Source organism: Periophthalmus magnuspinnatus, chromosome 15, assembly GCF_009829125.3.
Source record: "Periophthalmus magnuspinnatus isolate fPerMag1 chromosome 15, fPerMag1.2.pri, whole genome shotgun sequence".
In the NCBI taxonomy this organism is placed as follows: Eukaryota; Metazoa; Chordata; class Actinopteri; order Gobiiformes; family Gobiidae; genus Periophthalmus; species Periophthalmus magnuspinnatus.
In genome coordinates this window covers 28,449,022-28,465,838 of record NC_047140.1, presented here as the reverse complement: position 1 = coordinate 28,465,838, position 16,817 = coordinate 28,449,022, and the positions used below count along the sequence as shown (strand labels likewise).

Here is a 16,817-nt window from a genome sequence, read left to right as displayed (position 1 = left end):
TGTCTTTGTGTCACAACCAACATTTAAACCTAAAAAAGTCCTGTAGCTCTGGGTCATTCTCCGGTCTGTCGTGTATCTTTGCATAGACACTTCTTAGCAGTTTGGTCATTGATTTTCCATCCAAAATGTCTATGTACTTCTCGATGCAACCTATGGGCATAATCACACATCAGATAATTGGCATTGCTCCAGGTGCTTTGCTAATGAGAATCTGACGTGAGTAAATGTGACATGTGGGCGAGTGGTCACACATGATCCTTCAGTGTGCAGTATGTCATGCCCTCTGGCCTGCCTCGCTATAGCACCACTTAAATCTGATACATCGCTATAAAAAGCAAGGCATGCTATAAGGCGTCCTACAAATGTCCACAAACCCACTGTGAATCATCTGGTTTGATAAGGGGCATATTACTGAAGATGACTTACTTAGTCCCATAACTTTTCCATATGCCACGAGACTTGAGCCAAGCATTGGATGGTCGTATAGCTCCAGCTTCATTAATATTCTGACAGTTTCTCCTGTAATGAACGCGTCATATAAAGTTTGTTCTGCCACTGGCTTCAGAGGATATCTGCAGTACACCTCCAGTGCAGCCTCTGGGTCTGTGGGCTCCAGCAGCTGCACAAGTTCAATGTAGGCATCATGTACCTGAGCAATGAGAGTCACTTTAACCATACACACATTTGAAGACATGGTTCATATACACTATAACTACAAACCTCTGGGGACATGGAGATGACTTCTTGGTAGAGAGTTTTTGCTTGTTCATACTTTTTTGAGCGACTTAAGGCCCCAGCTAGGCCGATGCGTGGGATGTAAGACTTGGGATTTACTGGACCGGACTCAATAACACTTTCTTTCACTGGCTCTGAAAATAAGTTTCAACATTTTGTGCAAGCTCATTTAGAGGAGTTGTGTGTGAGCTCTTCTCAGCTCATACCTGGGACTGTGTCAATGGGTTTGGCTGGGACTTCTTGTTTGGACTTGCTTGATGTGTTATGGCGTTTGGTGCTGCTGCTCGAGGATCTTGCAGCTACCCCAGGTCTCCCTCTAGAGGGCAAAAAGCGTATTACAAGGAGACAGTATTTCTGTGTATTTTTCAACATAATACATTCTTCTCTTGATCTCCTCATTGCAGTAAACACACATGGGTCACTGCTGAGGTCTGTTGACTCACCTGGCAGTAGAGGGTTTGGAGGCAGAAGCAGTCCTCCCTGCCCTGCCGGGGTTCACAGGGGCAGGAGTTTTTGAGAGTCCTTTTCCAGGCTGTGCTCTGCCTCTTGCTCTTGTAGCTCCCGTGTTAGCGGGCCCCTTCACTGCCTGTGGCTGAGAGGGTGCTGTTTTAGACACAATCTCTTGTTCACTCTTCTGTTTGTCTTGCCACCACTTCTGTTCTGCCAAAGAAATCAACTTTAAGTTTAACTTAAAAACAAGCACACAGGAGAATCATGAAGCATATTTACTGCTCAGCTGCTCTGGTGGTTCTCCTTTCTGAGGCTTGCCTTCCAAATCAATGCTTGCCTGAAAGCTCAGACAGGCATTAGCTAAGACATCTTGTGACGTAGTTAGCTTTGGGCTGCTGTCATATTGAGAGAGCTGGGCCAGACCGAGCTGACACAGAGCGTAGCTGTTCCGTGGTGTGGTGACCACTGATAACTGGCATGCCTGTCCACAGAGTTTATATGGCTTTTGAACAAGGAATGATGTATTATTGTATTAAAAGCATAAATTGGATCCTCACATTCTCCTGCAGGTCCAGGAGCTCCTGACAGGGGGTGATGGAGGTGAGATGGATGAGAGCGATTATGGCCTGGCACCTCTTGGCCACTAAAGGCTTGAGCTCAGCCTTGGCCTCGTCCTTGTGAATGAGCCGCTGCAGAAGAACAGAGTGAGCATCCAGCAGCACCCACTCCAGCTGACTGCTTGCTTCGCCGCGAATCACACACTGACTCACACTCTGGGCAGCCAGCGCAGCAACACTGTGGAGACAGCACAAAACTGTCTGAATATCATTCACATGGAGCAGCTGTGATGAGTGAGACGCACACTTTGGCTTTACAGTGAATATCTATTTGTATCAAAAAAAACTTGAGAATAGGTGCAGCAGAAGACGTTATTGAAACATACATGTGATAGACCTGCTCGGAGCTTATGGCCTTGTCCTGCAGAATGTTTCTTTGCTGAAGTCGACCCAAAGTGAGAAGGCCTTGGAGGAACTGTGTGCTGATGCTGGACAGAGGGTCTAATGGGAACTGTTCTTTCCAGCTGAAAAACGAAGGAAAACTGAGGAAAAATTTCTTTCAACAGCAGAGCAATGTGGAATGGAACTATTTCTGATGATGATGTACACCTACACACAACCTTTACACCTTTATAGTTTATGGAATATACAGTAAAGGCATTGCACTTTGACCTTTTAGTTCTTGGAGCTGATTTATTAGAAGCAGAAAGCAACCGTAAGACTTGTGTCAGTAAAAAAATACCCAAATAGAGATGTTTAGACAATTGATTCATAGCATTTTCAATACTTTAGTTCTTATGGAGGAATTGTAGGGTGAAAGTCGTCATCAACAACCAAATAAATCAAGCAAAAGTGGACCAAATGGAAGGAATCTTTGACTGGTTAATGTTCATTGTTTCACATATATATTCGGGTGTGTGACACAGCATTATATTAATGGTTTAAAACAGAACAAAATTATGGTTATTGACGTAAGTTTGATACCCGTGTGTTATGTCTGAATGATCTACGAGTAAAATTAAGCAAAGTATTTTTACCACTGGTCAATCACTCACTAAACCACATACAAAAGAACTTTCCGGCACATTACAGAAGCAGTCGTGCCCTCTCATTCTCTAAAAGCTCCATCCACCCCCACCACACGCTCACCTCTCTCTGCAGCGCTGACCGACAAAGTGCTCTAGACCTTGTTGTAGGAACAGAGCAGCCTCCATTTCACTGTCCTCTGAGGGTTTCTTTTCCTGCTGCAGTAATGCCAGGCCAGTGAAAAATCTGAGACAGTAAGATTTGTATCATTGTAAATCTTGTTAATAAAGCAGTTTTATAACAAATGGCAAAAGACCTTAGTCCAGCGTTTAGTGGGCGTAGAGCCAAGCCGGTCTGCAGGTGTTGTAGAGCTTCAGTGTGCTTGCCCTGTAGTAACAGTAACCTCCCCACATGTAGGTTATACTCCCAACAGTGTGGACTCAGGGACCAGGCATCCAAGTACTTCATCAAGGCCTGTTTCAGACAGTTCTCCTCGTCCTGCAGGGCTACACTGTTGTCCTGCCACAACAAGGAATGAGAAAGTCTAAGTAGTTTGTGTTTTCAAATTTCTCATAGAGTTATGTTCAGTGTTGGGAAGTAAATGAATATGTGTCTGTGTAATCTGAATACATATCTGTGTAATCTGAATACATATCTGTGTAATCTGAATACATATCTGTGTAATCTGAAGTTGTTCAGGTCTGATCCATAGCAAAAGAAAAATATAAAATCTGTCAACTGGACAAAATGTTGTGGTGTTGAAACGGCTTCACTCCTGCAACGTTTAGTCCAGTTTACAGATTTTATTCTATTTAGATTTTTCTTTTGCTATAACTGAATACATGTACCAAAAATATGTTTCTGAATAGTAATTTTGAGTAACTGTACTCCGGTATAGATAGTGTTTCATCACATACTTTGGCTTTGAAGTACACGGTAATAGAAAAAAAGAAAACACAGCTCTTGGAGTGACTGCATGTGTGATTTTTCATCTTTAAATGGACATATATTAATGCATAACAAACAGGGCAACGAAAATAAAGCTGTTTGTAATTATATGTCATGTTTTTTTTACACTATAATATAATGCAACTCGATGTAAAAGTATTCTAAGTATTCAAAAAACAGTACTCTGATTGGCCCATGTAACAGAATATGTTATAAAACACATTTTAATGCAGGTGTTCAGTATTCTGTAACTAAATACATTTTCAAAGTATTCTTCCCATCACAGGTTATGTTATATCTTCTTTTCATTTTAAGTCATTTATAATTCCACAAAGTTATGAGCCCTGGTGAAATGAATAAAATACATCTGAGTGAATGTGACATGCTCTAAATTACAGCCAAGCCGAGTTGCATATTAAGATTTCCAACCACGAGTATCATAGCAACCAAAGAACCAATCCGGAGCGAGGTGGTTAAAGGTAACGTCTCTTCCCGCTCGCACCTCTGATTTAGAAGGGAGCATGATCTTAGCAGCGCTGTCAATCAAGACCGTTGCTAATGCTAGTGTGAGCATCCTCAGGGAAAGAAGGCACCTGATTTGTCTGTTATTAATGTTCATATCTTCAGTTACGGACACAATAGCGAAATAAAAACACCAGGATCATGTAGAGCAGGTAATACAAATATTTTAAGAACAAAACGACGAGCCTGACAGCAGCAATTACACAGAGAGGGGCGACTGTTTCCCAGTGTAAAGTGAACTGAAGCCGGAGTGGTTTTGGAACGCGGCGGCTAGCAGGTTAGCGATGTCCAATTATATATACAGTCTATGGTCATAACTGGTCAAATCATTATTTACAAATAATTGATAGGCAGAGTGTTCATGTGCTACTGCATTCTACAATCACTAAACTACTTCACATCTGAGACTCAAAGGATTTACCTTGCCGGGCTTCTTTGACAGCCATAAGTACAGTGTTTGTACATAGTCTGCTTTGCTGGACTGACCCTGGTCTCTCAGTGACTGGTACTCTTTACCCAAAGCCTGCAGCTGCTTTTCCACTGTTGGAGTACCTGAGAGCCCATGGAGCTTGCAAACAGCTAAGATATCATCCTGATATGACGTTGACTTGGCATTACTTAAAACACTGTTTTCTTTGTCAATCTGTAAATGAGAAAAAATATGATATGGGTCTACTGTACACTTGGCTTAGTCTTTCACAACTACTTCATATCTGTGTTCATTGCTCACATACAGATCTAGAATACCTTTTTTTGTAGCCCATACATCTCAGTGGCGTAGTACGTCTTCTCCAGAACCATCCCTAGTAGAAAGTGGAGTCTGGAGTCTTTAGAGTTGTATCTTATGGCTGATGCATAGTAAACTGCGGCCTGTTCAAGGTTATACAGTGGAGATGTGTCCTCGGAGTACTGCATCAAGTCACCTGGAAATAAATAGCAAAATCAGTCACACTGTTACCACTTGTTTCCATCAGTAAACAGTGACCTGGCTTTTATATCTCTTTGACTATCTCCTTATCTATGTGGGTATATTTATTTAGGGAACATGAAATAGCGGTTTGCAGATATTATTCAACACATCTACTCATCTCCAAATCATTAACCTATGTTTATGGTATCTGTCACTATATAAAGAATGTTAGTGCCACAGGAACCATCGCAACCTCTGGTACTGGCCTCTGGATGTAGTCCTGGTTTAGTCCTGGTATAGTCCTGGTATAGTCCTGGTGTAGTCCTGGTGTAGTCCTGGTTGAGTCCTGTTTTAGTCCTGGTTTAGTTCTGGTTTAGTCCTTGTTAAGTCCTGGTTTAGTCCTGGTTTAGTCCTGGTTCAATCCTGGCTTCCTACTGGTACCCAGAGTCAGGACTAAACATGGGGAATCAGCTTTTCAGTTTTATGCAGATTAAACCTGGAACAATCTTCTTGAAGATGTGAGACAGGCCTCTACTTGGACAATGTTTAAATCCAGACTCCAAACTGTTTTTTATTCTGCCTCTTCTCTTTTAATGTTAATTTTATGATGTTTATTTATATTTTGATTTGTTGTATTATGATTTTAATGTCCTTCTTATTCTGTAAAACACTTTGCACTTTGACTTTGTTCTATACAAATAAACTTTGCATTGTCCTTAGTCATGATTCGTCCAGATCCAGCCAATGCAATACCAAAGCCTTGTGTATATTTCAGGAGGGGAAGATAAACTGGCACCAGTCCTTGCCTATCTGTTGTGGGCTGTTAAGTTTGTTGTTACTTCTCAGCTAACTTCCAGTGACTTTCATTCAATCCTCCCCCCAGTGTCCAGTTTCTCATCAGCACTGGGGAAACACTGACCAGCAACTTGAGCCCCTGTCACGGGACGCCTCATCCAAAGACACTAACACACTATCCGACACGTTTTCATGTATTTTTAAGTGCGCCGCAAAGGTAGATTAAGGTTAAACACGAAAATGCTATTTATAGACAAACGCTTTTTATGAATGTACCTGGTTTTGGGAGGTATTCATTGTAAACTTTCAGGTGGTCTTCAGCAAAAGCACAGAGGTTTTCTACACTGCTTTCTACAGCAGCTCTCAGGCGGAGTTTCTTCTCCCAGTTACGGACCTAAACACAAACATATATATAGATATAAACATGTCAGAGGTGCAGATAATGATACAAATGTCATTCATAGATGTATTTAATACCTCTACACTGTGCTTTGTTTCAATTGAGAGGGAACTGGTCGTCTCAAAGTGCTCCTTGTACCATTTTGTGTCTGTAACATCCTGAAACACAATAAAACTATTAGAGGTCTGTTGTCCCGAGCCCCAGGGCTTTAGGGGCCCAGAATTGGACCCTCTTCCTGTTAATTTATATTAAATTAAAGAAATTTCTGTCGACAGGCCTGCATATAGAATAAAACGACTATATAAATGTACATGTTTATCACTAATCACTTATCATAAATAACAGTGTAAAATTCTTGTGTGATAGATTTGGGAGCTAAAAAGAAACTACAATTTGCAAAAAAAAACACTTACATAGCTACTTAAGAAAATTGTAAAATTGTTCATAACTGGATTTAACATCTAAAACGTGGCTTTTTATCTAAGTTGAAACGCAACACAACACTGTAAATAAAGGATGAGAGAAGTTGATTCCAAAGCGCCGTTTCAGGCACTAACCTTCGTCCTGAGTTCCCCAGTTGGTTTGTGGGGACAGTCCAGCAAATGTGACCCGAGCTCTGATAGTTTGATCTCACTATCACAACCTTAAAGATAGAAAAGAAGACTGCATTTTATTCATAGGACCATGGTTTTAAATACAAAAACAGCTAATCATGTTTAGAGAGAACAACACATTTGCACATCTCTTGTACCTGCAGGATGAGTAAGCTGTTTTTCTATGTTTTGCCAGTTTCATTATTAATTCAAAAGTTGGTTAATCTGCTTCTGTGTTACTGACCAATAACTATTTCTTCATTTCATGTTCTAAAGTTCAGATTGTTAAATCCACTGGTGGAAGAAGTACTCAATTTTGTTACTTGAGTAAAAGTACAGATACCAGGACAAAAATACTGAAGTACAAGTAAAGGTTTCACATGGAAAGAAACACGCAAGTAAAAGTATTAAAGTACCCATTTAAAATATACTTAAGAGTAAAATGTAAAAGTATTTCACACAGATTTTGAGACATAATAAAGCTTTAACTGTAGTAATTTTGATATAGATTTGTGCTGAATTTTTTTCAGTAGAAACGACTGAATAGATTTAGTTTTTTTTCTGGCTCTTATTATGTGCTTATTTTTGTTTGCTCAAATTATGAATTTATTAAAAATAATCCTCCACCCCAAGGCTTTTCAGCAGGTCTTCAAACTGTAGTAAAAAATACTTTAACTTTTCAGTCCTGTTCAAAAATGTGGTGGAGTAGAAAGTACAGATACTGCTCTCAAATGTAGTGAAGTGAAAATAAAAAGTATCCATTGTAAAATGCACTTAAGTAAAGTAAAGTAGTACTTTTGCTTTGTTACCTCCCATCAGTGTTTAAAGAAACAATTTTGTGAGGCCCTGCGAGGCGACTACTGCTGCGATTTTGGGCTGAGCTTAAAATTGAAATGAGTTGAATTATTGTAGTTTTATCTATAGTATCTTTATCTAAGTAATTTCTTCCTTTATCTAAGTCTAAGTTACTATCACTGTGATACTTGATAACCCAGATTGAGGTAATCAGCACTGCTTGGATAGATAGGTCAGAATACATGTGTGAAACTGAACCTGAGCTGGTTTTGTTGGAGCTGCACGAAGTGAAGAGCTACACTGATACTCGGTAAGTGATCTCAAATGCAGGTTAAAGATCCAAAGGCCAACACAAGGGCTTAAACATTCACCTCGATATCTAAACAAACACTTTACAGGAGCAGCAGACATCGCGTGGTCCAGACTCATTTCAATAATCTTCCAACATCCTCGTAATGGACTGTTGTTTAGTGGATCAACTTTGGATCTTCGAGCCAGCATCTCTATATACGGCCTCGAGAAGATGTGCTTAGGGTTACTGCAAAAGTAAGAAAAATCAAACTATTATTTTCATTATGTTATGACTATGAGGAATACAGAATTTTGACGACTGAGACCCCACCTTTCATTGATGGAAATAGGTCTGTAAAAAGCATTGAGAGACACCGGACACTCATACTCAAACTGGTTTTTGGGGTCACTGAAGGTAACAGCTAGTGGAAGCAGCTCTCTGGTGACCAACACAGTATACACCTGCAAAATATGAACACATCACCGCAATAATATGAAATCATCAGGCTGTTTAGCGTGAAACAGAACATACGTACCTGTGAATGGCTGCCATCTGCTGAGCAAACTAAAATATCCACCAAAGTGTCTCCATAGTTGAGTAAAACGGGCTGAGAGCTGTCGACCCCGTTCACTTTAACTTGGATGTGTTTATCTGGTACTTTGGGAATCATTGTCACTGAATTCACGTAAAATGGAACGGTACCTGAAAGAGAAGAGATGTTTTAGTTTAAATTGTAAGATTATAGTAGGTAATTGTTGCATTTTATAGCCTATTTTGACATTTTACAATCCAAAAAGTGCTACTCACTGTTGTACTCAAATGTTTTGGGGTTAAATTCAGGATATAGTGGAAACTCTCCCTCCAAGGCAAGCTCACTCAGTTCTGCAATACTAGCAGGCAGTTTAGTGATTTCAACATAATACTTCTTGATAGTACCATCCTCTGCTGCCACTTCAATTTCCACTTTGTTCAAGCCATCACTGAGTTTAACTACACGGGATTCATCTCCAAAACGCTGAAACACGAGTTAAAGTTCACCAGTCAACTCTAAACTCAAATTATAAACGTGTTAATTGGTTAAATATACTCACAATTCTGTATGAAGCTCCACAGTCGCTAGTGGCCACGTTCAGATTGACTTTGTTGACGCTGCTCTCAACTGTAACTTGGTATTTGGTGATGTTTGGAGAAAAGTCCGGGTGTAGTTTCCCCACAGATACAGACAGCTTTGCCAAATCACAGTTATCCATTTTAAAAGATTAGAAACAGGGCCGTTTTTGTTATAGATCCATGCGCCCGCCGCGTTTAATGAAACCTGTGTGTGTCTGTGAGCAACAACTAAACTTGAAGCTAACTGACATCCCATCCCCGTTACCATGACAACCCACACACAGCTGCATAGCGCCCGTTAAACAATAAAATATATGTATTAATTTCTAAATATATAAAAATAACAATAAAAACTGATTTGTATATATTTTAATCTAAACACATACGTTAAATATGTTATAACGTTAACTTGTACTGTTTATTTCAAGCGGTGTTGTTTTTCATCCAGACGGCAGGTGGCGGCAGAGTGACAGCAGCGTTTCTTGTCCACTCAGAATCATTTCCGGTTTGGAGCTACAACGTGCTGTGCTGCTAAATAAGTAATTTATTAAACGAAATCTTGGATTGCCCTGTACCTTTGTCCACTGATGCATTATTTAGGTTGTTATCACGCCACTAGTGAGTGATTATTTCCGAGAGTATCGTGTGTTAAGCTGTTGTTTTACTGCACGATCAGGTTGGTTTGCTATTTTTTATTTTGCCTCAGTAACAATTGTTTTTCCAATTAAATGTGTTGTGGTTTCGTCGTTTGTATAGAGGATGGCGGAGAATGCCAGTAACGAAGACTATCCTCATGAGATCGACGAACAGCTCACGGGCTTTGACTCGGCTGTTTCGAGTGTTAAAAACATGTTGGACACCTTGATTTCCATGCCCAGAAATGATCTGCTGCAAAAGGTAAACGCCGCACATCACTACCATATAGCTGTTAGTGATATGAAGCATACTCCAGCAACAGAGTTCACCTACTGTTAACAATATATGAACTGACCACCACAAATGCAAAACCCAATGAAATATGTTCAAGCATCATCCATGCCCCAGCTGCTCAATCTGTTATAAGTCTGTGGTGGAACGTAACAAAATAAAAGTACTAAATTACTGTACTTAATCACATTTTAGATATTTGTACGTAAGGGAATTTTAAAATGTACTTTTTACTTTTACTTTGCCACATTTGAGAGCAGGTATCAGTACTTCCCACTATATTTTTGAACTGGACTAAAATACTTTTACCTAAATACCTGTTTAAACGTGTCATATTAACAAATCTTCTTTAATACTTTTACTTTTTACTCCTCAAGTACATTTTTATATTTACTGGAGTATTTTTTGCTACGGTATATGTACTTTTACTTGAGTAGCAAAATGAAGTACTTCTTCCACTCCTGTTATAAATGTAATGTTATCGTCCAGAGACTTTTGTCTAAACTAAATGCACATGTGAGAGATGTTTTTCTTTTGCAAAATTGCTTACATGTGCTTTTTTCAGTAATTTTTTTCCAATTTGTATTTCATTTTCAGCTGGATCCACTGGACCAGGCAAAACTTGATCTGATGTCTGTCTACACATTGAACTCTCTGTTTTGGAGTAAGTTTAAATTCTAAGCTGAAGTGATGTTTTACAGTCTATATCCTATCCCGATATATAATAGGGGCTCAAGTGTTTTTGACTTTTGTTTGTTGCATCATTTACAGTGTACTTGGTCACTCGAGGCATTAATCCAAGAGACCATGGCATCAAACAGGAACTGGTATGTGTCTTGGAATGAAGATTTCTTTGTATACCATTTGTCTTTTGTGTTGTTGAATAGTGTTTGTTTCCCAGGAGAGAATAAGGACTTATATGAACAAAGTGAAAGAGATAACAGATAAAAAGAAAGCGGCTCGTCTGGATAAAGGTGCTGCGTCTCGCTTTCTCAGGAACGCACTATATGATCCAGAGGAGAAGAATTCAGCAAAGAAATCTGCATCCAAGAAGGCAGCAGAGACATCATCAGACACACCTCAAAGAAAGAGGTCAAAGCAGAGCTGAGGACAGACAGGCTGTGCTTTTGGACACGTTCTAAACATATTTAAGCCTCACTATGTCCACTTTCAAGATGTAATGGAAGAGAGTCGTTAAATGAAAAGTACCTACAATTTGAGAAGAAGAAAAAAAAGTCTCATCTCACCTGTTTTTGATTTATTTTTGTATTTTGACAAATTTCACATAAACAATATGCTTTTTAACAAAATGTTGTTTTTCCATATTGATCCAAACCAGATGTGATATTAATATGTGTGTAAAACTAAAAGTAACCTGTTAAACTAAGCATTTTTTAAATTAACCTTTTTGTTTCAAGCACAAGTAACAAGCTTTAAAAGTTAACGTCAGTTTTGGTATAGAATCTCCTACTACTTCCCTTTGGCAATTGCCTTTGGACAACTCTGATCTTAATCTTAATGCACTGCAAGTCCCCACATCCCTCTAATCAAGCTCAGGAAACACTGAGGCATTGAGTTAGTTGGAGAGATGTCTCTTTCGTTCTTTTCATCATCCTTTTCTTATCCTCCCGGCAGCAACAGCGTCCAAAAATTATATTTGTTTAGCCAAACTGCCCTGCTCCATCCTTTTACTTTTTCCATTGAGTTGTTGTTCCTGTCTGTTCAAAGATGTGTGTCAAACTTAAGCCTGATGAACAACCCTAGCTGCATATTGGAAAAATATGGATTTTCCACAATTCTCCCCTCTTTGGTATGTTTGCCTCTGCGTGCCCTTTTCACCACATGTGCTTGGTATAAAGATTTTGGGTCACCACAAAAGCAAATTTGAACAAACAAACTCAAAAGTTGAAGTGGGGAGTGTTAACAAGTTGGAAATGTTGGTTTGTCCTGTGGCTGTTTATTTATTTAGTTTTGTGCAGCGCAATGAGAGCCAGTGTGGAGGAAGTTTATATTACATGAAGTGAAATGCATCAGACCAAGTTACCTCATCAGGCCAGATGATGAAGAACGGCCTCTTTTCTGCTGGGTAAAGAACTGGAAGCCATACACATGGAGACTAATGTAAGTGATTTATAAATGCAAGCAGTAACAAAGCTGGGATTATGAGACACAACAAACCACTGGATATTTTCTCATTTGTTTTGTCTTTTCCTCTTTTTTTGCACTTACTCGATTGCACAATGTAAAAAACAAATTATCTTCACAGAGAATTACATGTAATATCAATAGAAGTTTAAAATGCAGCTTTTTTATTTTTACTGTTGTGAACTGAACTCGTAAAAAGCATTTGAGGAATAGTTCAGGACAAAGTCATTCACAATAATAAGCCAACATTCATAAAAAACGACCTGCTTCATATTAATTCTCTCACATATCAAAAACTCCAGTCATTTGTGTCACGTCTCCTTCACCTTGGCCCTCAATAACTTTTATTTAGCATACAGCTCTCAGTTACGGTCCTAGTGACGTCTTTGGCAGTGAGTGAGTCTTTGAAATAGATCAATTTGTTCTAATTTGTCCTTTTAGTAAATATAATGTAGCTGTATGGTAAAGAGTTGGTGTTCTTTATTCACAACAACTAAGTAATGAGTAAATAAGTATATAAGTAATATATATGGTTGTAGTAGTATTGGTAGTATCAGCATTTGTTGTGGTACTAGTAGCAGTAATATCAGTATTTGTAGTAGTAGCACAGGTAAGCAAAGTGGGATTCTCTTGCAAATAACAGTTAATAACAGCCGGAGTCAACTGTGAGGCATATCTTTTTTTTTTTGTCACTGGGTTAATCGGCTAGGATCTCAAAAAAAAGTTGTATTAGTATTTGTAGTAGAAATACTAGTAACAGCTTTAATTGGTAGATCGATTTGCTTAGATTAACTACAGCAGCAAATTGTGTTTTCTAAGAAATTCCTCATTTTCTTCACGTTTCCACCACTCCAAAGGTCAAAATCAGAATACACTTGATGTAACAGTGTCACGTATGAACTGTGCAGAATGTTTTCATACACCAGTTTGTTGATCCCTGCTCTGGTCTGTTCCTCTGTTCCCGTTTTTATGTGCACACAACAGCACATCAGCACATCTGGACATGAGGCAACACTGAGATTTTTCCCTTGGTGACCGCGGCCTCTTAAGCCCCAGAAGAAGAAGAAGAAGAAGAAAAAGAGGAGGAGGAAGGAGAAAAAGTCACCTCATCAAAGAGACTGCTTAACCATTTGTGGAGATGGCCCAGCTGCACCGCGTAGTGAGTATAGTACAGAGACAGAGTAAACAGATTGGCATGTGCACATAGGCTGACTGGGAGTGGACTGGAGGTGTGTAATGGATTAGATCCCCCTCATAACTCCTGGGATGCCGTTGTCTTCAGGGTTCTTAGGGAGACGAATGAAACTGCAGCTGTTTGGACATAAATTTTCGGAGGAATGCCTCAAGTCGAGCCTCTGGCATTAAAAAAAAGCTTGAGTGTAGATCCCTCTCCAGATGACAAATGATCACCCAGAGGACCTGTCCATATGTGTGTGTCCCATATGTTAGCGAGTTTGTGAAAATCATTCTCCCCGTTGAAGGCCTAAATGGTATGAATGTGCACTGTCCAATATGATACAATTAGAAAAGCCAATGCCACCGTTACAAAATATCTGGCCTTCTAAGTACCACCAGATCTAAAGTAGTGTAAAAACGGATTATTCCAGTTCTTGATTAGGGCTAAACCAGGTCTGAACTGGAGCTTCACATTTGTAATAGAAGTTTTAAACAAGGACTGACTCAAAATGTGACTTAAATTGATATAGCAAATATTTGAATTAGCAAATATCTCTGTAGTACCTGAAGGATCTTGCGTAACACAGTCCACTATACACATTTTTAGTAGTGCAAGTTGTATTTTAGTTATAATTTAATTGATCAGTTTTGTCAGAGAATGGTTGAATATGACGATAGACAATCTGTAGTCCCGAGGGGAGGATATATATTTTGAATCGACTTAAATTGTACACTCGATATCCTTTCACTCTGTTGCAGGGCGTGAAATAGGTTGAAGAAGAAGAGTAACTTTGTGCAGTGGTGGTGCTGTTCTCAGTTTTGTTATTTAAGTAAAAGCACAGATACCGGAGCAAAAAAACAAGTAAAAGTATCGCATGAAAAAATCTACTTAAGCAAAAGTATTTAAGTACCCATTTAAACGTGTACTTTAAGAGTAATAAATTAATACTTGTGTGAAATACTTTAACTTTTTAAAGTGTAAAATGTAGTGATAATGATTAAAATGATACATATTATCGTCAACATTAGCAATATGAATCAGTTTCTCATTTTTCTTATGAATTTTGTGTATTTATTTTTGTTTTCTCAAAGCCAAAACTTGAACTCGAAAACTTTAGTCAGGATATTACCACAAACATGGTCAAAATAACCCCTCAAATCATATGAAAAGTACTTTTTACTTTTAAGTCCAGTTGAAAAATGTAGTAGAGTAGAAAATACAGATACTGCTCTCAAATGTAGTGAAGTAAAAGTGAAAAGTACTCACTGTAAAATTCACTTACGTAAATTACAGATACTTAAAAATGACTACTTTTACGTCGTTATCTTCCACCACTGCCTTTGTGACCTCTATTATTTTTGTTTGCTCAGTAAAATACATGAAATAGTTCGCTGGCAAAACCTCAACAGCTGTAGATAAAGAACAAGAGAGGAGAGCAGCTGGATAGGCCTCGTAAAAAGGTCAGAATCCCACTTCCCCGTCACACAGTAGCTAAAGTAGGAGTCATGTTATCGCACCAGGATTTTAACAAGAACGTTGCATATGGCTACTGAGTCTATTTAAGTCAAAACAATCACGAGATGACTTTTACAAGCATTTCTGGCATTTGTTGCTACAAGAAACACAAGATCCCAAAACCCAGTTAACGTCACCTTTTTGAAAGTCTAACTAGATGTGAGATGATGAAGTCTTTTTTTTCCCCCCTCAACACCCAAAAGAACCCCCACCCAGAACAATGATCTCGTTTGTACATTAATTAGCCAAACAACCCAAAAGCATTTTCCTCTGCTACAACACCGCACCGCCTGTCCACCCTGCACCCGCACACCTAGTTTCCTCTGCTATAAAATGAGGGTTTTATGGCACATCAATAAGGCCTCATCCCCCTTTCCCTGAGTGTGAGAGACTGACAGGGTTTACAGGCGGTGAGGGGCGGCCCGCTGCTGCCTGTGATGTGGGCGGTAGAATAAGGGTCCAGCGGGGTACAGTTAAGTGATGAAGAGCCTCTGCTTTTACGATGATGTGAATGATGTGGACTGGGAGAGTAAAGGAGCTGGAGTGGGGTCTATATACTGTAACCGTATGGTGAGCGGTAGGACTACTGAGTTTGTCACTATGCATTATTCCGATTTGTTAGATAATTACACAAGCAGAGATGGCACAGCATGGCCAGGAACACCCAAAATATCATCATGGAGTAGTGCCGTCCATCCACTGTCTGCCTCTTATCTGAGGCCGGGTCACGTGGGCAGCAGTCTAAGCAGAGACTCCCTGACTTTCATCACCCCAAGTACTTCCTCCAGCTCCTCCGGTGGGACCCCAAGGCGTTCCCAGGCCAGCCGAGAGACGTAGTCCGTCCAGTGTGTCCTGGGTCTCCCCCGGGGCCTCCTCCCACTGGTGCATTCACTATCAAAAAATAGTGGATTATGTTAAATGTTTGTAGTGAAGTTGTAAAATACTTGTCAAACGTGTATGGCACAAAGCCCCTTATTTAGGACTGTTTGTTTAGATGTACAGTAGCATCCTTTTAAATAAAAATAAATGAATCATTCAATTTAAAAAGTTGTTTATTCATATGTATGTTCAAAAAACATCTGTTAAGACATGACTTAAAATTTGACATTCATTTTTCCAATTGGTAACATGTACATAAGCATCAGTGTAAAAAATAGTAAAGTACTAAAGTAAAATACAGAAACTTAAAATGTGTAATTAACTAAAGTGAATTTTAAAGTGAGTATTTTTTACTTTTACTTCACTACATTTAAGAGCAAGTATCTGTTCTTTCTACTCCACTATATTTTTTAACAGGACTGAAAAGTAAAAGTATTTTTTATTATTGTTTGAGACCTGCTGAAAAGAATGAGGGTTTATTTTTAACACGTTCATAATTTATGACCAAACAAAAATATACAAATAAAGCAGCCAGAACAAACGACTAATTCAGTTGTTTCTACTGAAAACATTTCAGCGCAAATCTTATCAAAATCACTACATTTGAAGCTTTATTAGATCTCAAAATCTGTGGGAAATACTTTTACTTTTTAGTACATCTTTAATACTTTTAAGTTAAGTTTTGTCTATTTATTTATTTATTTATGAAAAAAACAGTACAGTACAAAACATAACAGGACTTGACAAGAGATAGAAACATGCAAAGGAAACAAAGAAACAGACAAGAAAATGATAAACCTGGTACATAGCATACTTTTAAATTAAGTTAAGTAGATTTTTCATGTAATACTTTTACTTTGACTTGACTATTTTTTGCTCTGGTATTTGTACTTTTACTCAAGCAACAAAATGGAGCACTTCTTCCAGCATTAATAAACATAAACCTTGAAGTAGAATGAGTGTGTTGAATAAAGCACAGCGCTGCAGTTCCACCGAGGCGCCGCTGGGGGTCAGTCTAACACAGCAGTGCAGTGGCGCCTC

General features: G+C 38.9%; 2 protein-coding genes across 2 annotated transcripts; one reads left to right on the top strand and one right to left on the bottom strand.

Moving 5' to 3' along the window:
• Positions 1-10: 10 nt before the first annotated feature.
• LOC129456835 (uncharacterized) lies at positions 11-9,273 on the bottom strand. Its single transcript, XM_055227187.1, has 20 exons — positions 9,115-9,273; positions 8,831-9,038; positions 8,559-8,725; positions 8,354-8,484; positions 8,103-8,269; positions 6,901-6,986; positions 6,421-6,501; positions 6,220-6,337; positions 4,986-5,161; positions 4,660-4,881; positions 3,085-3,287; positions 2,892-3,014; positions 2,129-2,266; positions 1,743-1,980; positions 1,465-1,666; positions 1,179-1,395; positions 942-1,051; positions 721-869; positions 427-649; positions 11-150 (listed from the first exon to the last, which is right to left on the bottom strand). The coding sequence occupies exons 1-20, from the start codon at positions 9,271-9,273 to the stop codon at positions 11-13; spliced, it is 3,258 nt and encodes a 1,085-aa protein (XP_055083162.1).
• Positions 9,274-9,617: 344 nt separating this feature from the next.
• Positions 9,618-11,395, top strand: c1d (C1D nuclear receptor corepressor). The gene is made up of 5 exons (XM_033979811.2): positions 9,618-9,809; positions 9,890-10,030; positions 10,658-10,724; positions 10,832-10,887; positions 10,962-11,395. The coding sequence occupies exons 2-5, from the start codon at positions 9,893-9,895 to the stop codon at positions 11,166-11,168; spliced, it is 468 nt and encodes a 155-aa protein (XP_033835702.1). The 5' UTR covers positions 9,618-9,809; positions 9,890-9,892; the 3' UTR covers positions 11,169-11,395.
• Positions 11,396-16,817: the final 5,422 nt, after the last annotated feature.